The sequence below is a fragment of the Nematolebias whitei genome, chromosome 20, assembly GCF_014905685.2.
Source record: "Nematolebias whitei isolate Nwh7 chromosome 20, NemWhi1, whole genome shotgun sequence".
In the NCBI taxonomy this organism is placed as follows: domain Eukaryota; kingdom Metazoa; phylum Chordata; class Actinopteri; order Cyprinodontiformes; family Rivulidae; genus Nematolebias; species Nematolebias whitei.
Window position 1 is genome coordinate 31,062,537 of NC_056517.1, and position 8,885 is coordinate 31,071,421.

General features: G+C 42.2%; 2 protein-coding genes across 2 annotated transcripts in view; one reads left to right on the forward strand and one right to left on the reverse strand.

The window, feature by feature from the left end:
• Window positions 1-1,743, reverse strand: part of tram1 (translocation associated membrane protein 1) — a 7,304-nt gene extending 5,561 nt beyond the window's left edge. Inside the window, exon 1 of the mRNA XM_037694277.1 lies at window positions 1,486-1,743. Coding sequence (XP_037550205.1) covers window positions 1,486-1,608 — 123 coding nt within the window. The 5' untranslated portion in view covers window positions 1,609-1,743. The remainder of the gene's footprint in view (window positions 1-1,485) is intronic.
• A 5,396-nt stretch (window positions 1,744-7,139) lies between these two features.
• On the forward strand, window positions 7,140-8,543 carry xkr9 (XK, Kell blood group complex subunit-related family, member 9). The gene is made up of 3 exons (XM_037693976.1): window positions 7,140-7,445; window positions 7,630-7,838; window positions 7,921-8,543. Exons 1-3 carry the CDS (start codon window positions 7,147-7,149, stop codon window positions 8,541-8,543), a joined length of 1,131 nt encoding a protein of 376 aa, XP_037549904.1. The 5' UTR covers window positions 7,140-7,146.
• The last annotated feature ends 342 nt before the right edge of the window (window positions 8,544-8,885 follow it).

Below are 8,885 nucleotides of genomic sequence, written 5' to 3' on the forward strand. Positions count from 1 at the left end.
TGAGATGCCAGGTCAATGGTGAGACTACGTCATCGGTGAGAATCCAAATAATCGGCGAGACTCCAAGTCATTGGTGAGGCACTAAGTCAACGGTGAAACTAAGTCATGGTTGAGACTAAGTCATCGGCGAGACTCCAAGTCATTCGTGAGACACTAAGTCATCGGCGAGATTAAGTCATCTGTGAGATTAAGTCATCAGTGAAACTAAGTCATGCTAATGTTATAATCAACAGATGACAAGCTATATTAATAAAAATGTAAAATGCCTAAGCCAAATTTATGAATTGCATTGTAAAAATGATGAAAAAAGTACAAAATAAATGACCTAGCAACCTCAAGTTTGAGTTTTAACATTTAGAAAAAATCAGGTTATTATTAATTATTATTAATTAGTAGTAGTATTAGTAGTATTGGCAGTAGTAGTAGTTATTATACATTTGACCAGGCAGGACATTAAGAACAGTTTCTTATTTACAGTCGGTCTGAGTTAGTAACTCATAATTGAAATATTAACATCACAATATTTGAAGTGCCAGATTCTCTCCCCCAATCATAATTACGGAAATGTGATTCGTAGCAAGTCAGTGATGGACCATCCATCCATCCATCCATCCATCCACCCACCCACATCCATCCATCCATCGTTTGTTCCCGGGTCGGGTGGCGGGACCAGCACCTTGAGCAGAGCAGCCCAGTCGTCTTTTCCTACAGCCACCTCTTCCAGCTTTTCCGAGACCAGTTTAAAACAAATTATTTTACGGTTTGTTACAGCAAAGCAGCAGCTGCTGCGGGGCTGCCGTTTTACTTTGAAGGTCCCCAACCGGAAGTAGCTGTAACTGTGTCCGGCTGGACTCCAGCACGTCTCTGTCCGCTCAGCATGAAAACAGACTTTAAAATGACACAAACCTGCGCATTTAAAGTTGAGCACGGAGACTTTTAACGCACTATGAACGGATTGTTAACCTCGGCCATTTTGAACGCGCTCATCAGCTCCGAGGGGCGACTTTCAGTTTACAATCGTTGTGTGATTGCCACGTAACACAAGCACGCAGAAACTAACGTAGACGAGCCTCGCAACATGTACAAACAGCCGGGGGCCATGCAGATTCTCGAAAACTTGCAACACATGCATGTTTAAGCAAACAGGTTCGCATCTAAATAATGTTTTTGTTTTATTCTCCCCTCTCAAATGAGCAAAATGACGGATATGGAGACAAGCATTGCGAATAAGAAAGCGCCAGATGGAAAGCGAGCTCTTCTTCCGAACTAACTTTATTGTGAATCACACATATTTATATAAAAAAAAAAAAAAGAAAAAAAAAAAGACATTTGATTCCTGGAATAAAAGCAAACACGGGTCCATGATTGTGCAAGACAAACTTTCGGTAAGGGAAGCGAGATGATAGCCATGTCGGCTTCTGAGCGCACAGATGGGCTCTCTGAGCTCCCCATCCACCGACATAACCACTCAACATGTGGACTCACCTCAAACATCAGCCCGAGCAGGAACACCATAGCAACACAGGAAACAATATCTGCATGGTTCTGGATGACAAACTCATGGCTCAGCACCGGCGGGTTCTTGTTCGTCTTCTTTCGGATGCCCATGTCGACGCGCTTCGTCGGACTCCTTCTCTACAGACGCGCTTTTCTTTCCGTGCAGATGGTGCGAGACTCTCCTGGGTGGCTCACAACTCGCCGTGCTTCCTTCACGCACAGGGGCCAGGCAGCTATTGAATGGCGTGTCACTCTTGTGTTAGTGGGAGGATCCACGGAGCGAGAACAGCCGCTGCGCCGAAACCAAAGAGAAGCTCTTTACGCACAGCAGAGAGAACAGCTGCGGCTCTCTGTCGCTGCCTGCAGGTTTGGAGTGTAAGAAGAAGCTTCACTCCTGCACAATTTCTGTTTTTTACTTCTTCTCTTTTTCTCTAAAGCAGGGGTGCCCAAACGTTTCCCCTGAAAGGGCCAAATGCAACAATTCACGAAATGCAAATACTTCTTTAAGTAAAGTCTATTTATTTATTATGCAGCTATTTAATCTTCCATTCTGTATAAAGAACATCACAGAACAGACTGTGTTGGTGGTGGTGTGGAGGGATCTGGGGATCCTCCCCCAGAGAATTTTGAATAAAGTAGATGCCATTTCCTGCATTTTGGTGTATTTTACAAAGGTTTATTACAGAAGATTAACATGAAACTAAATATGTAACCACATGATGTCCCACCACGTTCCCTGAGGTCAGCAGACCAGTTGCTCCTCACAGTTCCAGGAAATCCTCTTAAGCACAGAGGTGACAGGGCCTTCTCTGTAGCAGGACCAAGACTTTGGAACGAGTTACCTCTGCTTGTTAGACAGGCCCCTTCCCTCTCGGTTTTCAAGTCCCGTTTAAAAACTCACTACTATTCAGTAGCTTTCAACACCAGAGGATCTGTGTTTTGATCCTGTACGCTCTACACTGGTTTGTCGTCATTATCTGCATCGTTTTTATGTCTATATTTCTGATTTACTTCGTTTTGTATTTTGCTTTGTGTGGTACCTGTTGTTCTGTCTGTACAGCACTTTGGTTGGCCTTGTCGCTGTTTTAAGTGCTCTATAAATAAAATGGTATGGTATGATTGAAATCTCTCTGACTGCAAAGCTGCAGCTCTGAAGGTAAGGGGCGTTCACTTCAGGACAAATTAAGGTTGCTGATTGGTCAGTTGCTGACATGCTGGATTGATTGACAGGTGGCAGGACTCGTGCAAAAAAAAAAAGTCATAGATTTTACTGGTCGTTGTTTATTCCATATTCAATATTTTGGTGAATCTAAGGTTTGAGAACTGTTTCCTTACAAAATCCTAATGATTTATTTTTCAGAGGCGCTGAGTTTAAATTTAGGGGTGCTTGAGAAGTCCCCAAAAAGAGGCTAAAATCACTACTGAAGCCAGTTCATATTTATTATTTAGACTATTTAAATGCTTTATGTGTGATTTATAAATGTGCAGGATCAAAGGAAAATGTTTTTCAGTGGCAAGAAGCTGTAGGAAGTTTTCATTCATTCATTCAAGTTTATTTGAACAAGGACAGCACATTAAACAATGTTACATGTTAAAAACGAAGCAACCGTTGTTTTGTACAAAGGTTTTCTAGCCACAGGCTAATTTGCAAACCCAGTCCTTGGTTGGACTTTTATATAAAAACAGCTAAAATAAAATTAAAATGTAATTAAAATTAAAATTTCATTAAAATTAAACAGTTTCTTCACACACATGCCTATCCTCCATCCCCATGGGGCTCAGTGTTCACAGATTTGGTTTTATTTCAACCATTTTTTTCCACCTGGGAATTAAAAACTCTAAGATCTGTTAATGTTTTTATTGCTGATGGTGAACTGTTCCAGATATGAGGGCCTTTGAATGAGAAGGAACATTGACAAAATGATGTTTTGTATTTTGCAGGTTTGCAGTCTCCGTTAACTGCACCTCGTGGTGCAACTCCTGACTTTTAACATCATTCTGCTCACCAGCTCTGGGACAAGACCATTAATGCATTTAAAAGTCAATTTTAAACAAGAACATTTAAAAAAATTGTCAAAGCTTAAGAAATTATATTTCTCCAGTATTATACAGTGGTGCCACTTCAATGGTTTTTGGTCTAAAACTTTCAGTGCTTGTGAATACAACATCCTCATAGGTTTTAAAGCAGATTGAGTTGCTTGGCTCTGTCAAAAAATGTATATAAATTCATAAAATTGAATAATTTAATGCACAAACTAGCCACTCCAGCTGTATAGTGCCATTAAGGTAGTCATGGGGCTGGCTTTCCATTTAACATTAACATTAAAGTCAGAATGACTGAGTGTAAACACATTGACACTTCAAAGGAAATTTGAATATAGTAATGAGGACAGCTTGGCGGACCGGGCCAACTTTGGTCCGCGGGCCCCACTTTGGGCACCACTGCTCTAAAGATAAAAATTTCGAAGTTGTTGTGCCAAGCCATCTTTGGTTTCCCCATAAATGATTGAACTGCTCTAAATAGGCTCATATGTGAGTGGTGTGAATTATACTACCTTATATCATTGTCATAATTTGATCATATACTTCACACTTAACATAGATCATTTAGGTTAGCCCTGTAAAATAAAGTCCTGTGGAGCTGCTATTACTAAAAAATACAAGAGAATGAAAGAGAATGTAGAGGTCATGGAAACTGAGGACCAAGAAGTGGGAACGGTTAGTGAGAGTGAAGCTTCGAAGAGGATAAAGAAAGGGTTGGACATCGTGACATAACAGTGGAGGTGTGGACATGTCTAGGTGAGATGACAGTGAGTATGACTCAGTTATTCTACAGCCATGTCCTCACCGGAGAACATGAGATTCTTCCTGTAGACCAAGAAGAAGAGATTGAGGGGGTTTCTTATGTAGTGAGGGCTTGGTAAATGTGATCCTTCAAGGAAAAGCAGAAGGAACCTGCAAACGAGGCCATCCCCCTCATCAATGGGCTGATGAGATACAAAGCTGACCAAAGTTCCCTGTCCTCACCTGAGGATTGGCCAAAGTGAAGATTACTGGTGAATGATGTTTGTATTGCCCCCACAATCATTATTTTACAGCATTTTTGAGAGTGAGAAAATGCTTGAGGAATGGAGGAGAAGTGTGCTGGTGCCCATTTTTAAGAACAAGGGTGATGTACAGAGCTGTAGTAACAGGGGAATTAAGTTGATGAGCCACATGATGAAGAACAGAGAGTTGTGGAAGCTAGACTTAGACCAGAGGTGACTGTGAGCAGCAGTATGGTTTCATGCCAAGAAAGAGCACCACAGATGACATCTTTGCTTTGAGGATGCTGATGGAGAAGTACAGAGATGGTTAGAAAGAACTCCATTGTGCCGTTGTGGATTTAGAAAAAGCATACGACAGGGTGCCAAGGGAGGAGGTGTGGTATTGCATGAGGAAATCTGGAGTGGCAGAGAAGTATGCTAGACATGTGAGGACAGCAGGACAGTGGGGAGATGTGTTGTAGAAGTGACAGATAGCTTCTGTTAGTGACATGCTCACATGTCGTGTTGTCCTTGAGCAAGACGCTTGATCCCTAACTGCTCCCCGGGGCGCTTACAGCTGCCTGCTGCTCTGTTTGGGCGTATCTCACATGTGATGGGTTAAATGCAGAGCACAAATTTCATCATTGTATAGAAATATACAATGATGACGACACATAGAACTTCCTTCTTCTTCTTTCTTCAAGATGGAGGTGGGAGTGCATCAAGGATCAGCTCTAAGCCTCTTCTTGTTTGCTCTGATGATGGACTAACTAATAGTCGAGGTCAAGCAGGAATTCTCGTGGACTGTTTGTTTGCCGATGACACTTTGATCTGTGGTGAGAACAGGGAACAGGTGGAAGAGAACTTGGAGAGGTGGAGGTATGTGTTTGAAAGAAGAGGAATGAAAGTCACTTGTAGTAAGACAGACTACATGTGTGAATGAGAGAGAGGCTGGTGGAGCAGTGAGGCTACAAGGAGCAGAGGTCACAAAGGTGCAGGACTTCAAGTACTTGGGGGTCCACTGTCCAGGAAAATGGGGAGTGTGGTAAAGAGGTGAAGAACAGAGTCCAGGAAAGATGGAGTGGATGGAGAAAAGTTTCAGGAGTGATTTGTGTCAAAAGGGTGTCAGCAAACGTTAAAGGAAAAGTTTACAAGACAGTGGTGAGACCAGTTATGTTGTAAGGTCTGGATACATTGGTGTTGACAAGAAGACAGGAGAAATGACTGGAAGTGGCATAAATGAAGATGTTGAGGTTCTCCTTAGGAGTGACAAGGATGGTTAAGATTAGGAATGAGATCATCAGAGGTACAGCACAGAACAATGGGGAGATAAAGTTAGAGAGACCAGACTGAGATGGTTTGGACATGTCCAGAGGAGGGACAGTGGGTATACTGGTAGAAGGATGTTGGAACTCCAGCTGCCAAGAAAAAGACAAAAAGGAGATATATGGATGCAGTTAGAGAGGACATGGAGGTAGTTGGAGGGAAGACAGAGGATGCAGAGGACAGAGATGGAGGAGGATGACTCACTGTAGCGACTCCTGAGGAGGGAACAGTCGAAAGAAGAAGACTTCAAGAAAATATCAACAACCGTTTTAACACGTGGATGAAGACCCTGAAAAAAACAGCTTTATTTGAGACATCACGGAGCAGCTTGATGGGAAAGCAAATTCCCTGTATTTTAAAATATTTATTGCCAAGCCAATAACCTGAAATTACAACATAAGAGTGCATAATGCAGTACAAGTACTTTAAACCTGTATAAATTGACTTACGGTAATCTACTAGCTCTCCACCAGATGGAGTTGAGCAGCTTGGCTCCGGCAGCGCCTCAGAACCGTGATGTATACGTGTAAAACCATGAGTCATACACACCCATGTACAGTTTCTGTTATGTAATAATGACATGTTGCTTGTTTCAGTGTGTTCACTGGTTGTTAAGGCGGAGGCTATCATCTGCTTCACGGAAACAGAAAGAGCTCAGGGTGTGAGCTGCGACTGGAAGGAGCTTTCTGTAAGTTTTGTATATTTTCTTTATACATTTGATGTGTTTATGCGTTCTGATTTTAAATAGACAACAGGTATTCTGACAACTGCGCGTCACTTTCATTACAATCAAATTAATTTGTGACATTGACGATATCAAAAGATAAAAATGAGTGGATTTATGTTATGAACCGAAATATCCAGTTTGGTTATTTTTGCACGCCAGCTTCACCGGTGAAGGGATATTTATGATAATTTAACATGGCCCTAGATTCCTTTTTTGCTGTTTCATAATTTAAAAAATACGTATTGCTTGAAAGAAACATTGTGTTCTATCCTATTTAAAATAGGTGTTCTCTTATTTATTGATAAAGAGAGTATCATTGTAAGCACGGCATTAAGATTAGATAGGATGTTTATGACAGATCAGAGGGCAGGAAAATATCATGTGGCTCACGACTTGCTAAGTTTTTATCATGCTAAGTAAGTCTTTTTAATTTACTGTCTTTGCAGAGGGCTCCGAATGGCACCTGCAACGTTGAGAACAGCCGACGGCATATTTTCTCTGGAAATTTCAAAGCAAATTTATTCATAAAGTGATTATTTAACCAGAAAACGTCTTCAAACCGAGGCCAGGATGCAGCAGTCAGACACTCAGTTCTCCAAACTGCAGTGGTTATTAATCGTTGGTGGTTTGGTTTTGTACGTGGGGGACATTGGGACCGACGTTGCGCTGGCTTTGACATATTTTCAAGAGGCTCAGTATGCGTGGAGTGGACTGACTGTAATGTTTATCCTGAGTGGGATGCTCGTAACCCAGATCTTCAGCTACGCCTGGTTCTGGGACGATACGAGGAATGGAGAGGAAACGACAGCCGGCATGTCGAAGAGGAAATTTGCTGCTCTGCACGTGCTTGGCATGGGGATCTTCACAAGGTACGTTGCGACACATGACATAGCGGTATGGTTTATGTAAACTGGTATAACCACATTTTTTTCTGCAGCGTGTTGTCTGTTGTCAGGGAACGGCTTCTGAAAGGCGTCACCATCGGTGCAGCTGTCAGAGAAAGAATTCAGTTCATTATTAGAATAATTACATGCCCTTTCTACTTTGTTCTAGGTATTATCACCTGCTCAAAGAAGGATTCAAGGAGCTCTGGACGACAACAAATGCAAACCAAGCAGAAGTTCCAGAAAGGCACCTCAGACTTTTCTGCATGGCTACTGATCTGAGCATGCTGAAGCTGTTTGAGACCTTCCTGGAAGGTGCTCCTCAACTCCTTTTACAGCTCTATATACAAGGACGTCATGAGTGGCCACTTTTGCGAAGTAAGTAGTGTCAGATAAACCGAATCTGTGAATTTAGCGTTTCAGAATCATCATTTAGACCTCGTGTGTTTTATATTTTCAGTTATCTCCGTGGCCTTCTCTTTCTGCAACATGGCCTGGTCCTTGGTGGACTACCGACGCAACCTCCGTAGGTCTCTTCCTCACATCAGAGACATGCCCTCAGGCGTTCCCACAGCCGTCTACCTCTTCTACAAACTCGGCACCATCTCTAGTGTGATTCTCAGCTACAGCTTCCTCCTCACGCTCAGCATCTACAGCACAATAGCGTTCACCTTGTTCTGGCTGCTGGGAACGACGTGGGCTCACTGGCTGCAAACCGACTTCTGCTCATCCAGAGTCCTTGAGCTTCTGTACCGCGCTGTCGTGGGAGTTATCCTCGTTTTCAGCTTTTTTAACGTAAAAGGACAAAACACCAAAGAAGCCATGGTTATTTTTTACTTTTTCCACAGCGTTGTAAGTGTCGCGGCTCCCTTACTGTTGGCTTTTTTAAAGCCTGAGCTGCAGAGCACGACATATTTTTGGACAGTTGGTGGTTTAATCTATGGAGGTTTGTTGGTGGGGTTGTTGTGCCTTGTTTTGTATTATCGCTTCCTGCATCCTAGACCCCCTGACTTCGATGAGGTGGATGGACTGAAGACGGAAACAGCGACAGCAAACAGATTAAGGACATTTTTACAGTTTTGACCGAGGGTCTTTTAAACTATTTTACCAGCTATGAATGATAAACACTTATTTATCAAAAGGACTATAACCGGTGCAGACAGTCAGCTTAATGTTAAGTCATCAGGTTAATGCAGGTAAAGTCAGGTGATCATGTTTTTTCTGGTTGAGCTCATTCATAATGTTCCTTCTTTGTGTTGGCACGTTTTGTAAAATACTGTAATGCACTTTATCAACACAAGATGGTGCTATAATCACATTTATTTATTCATTTTTCCTGGCAACATTGAGTTTAGACACCGCTGTCAAATTCAAGTATTTCACAGTGACAGACTGAACTGAGCAAAAGTTTTCAGCATCTGTTGA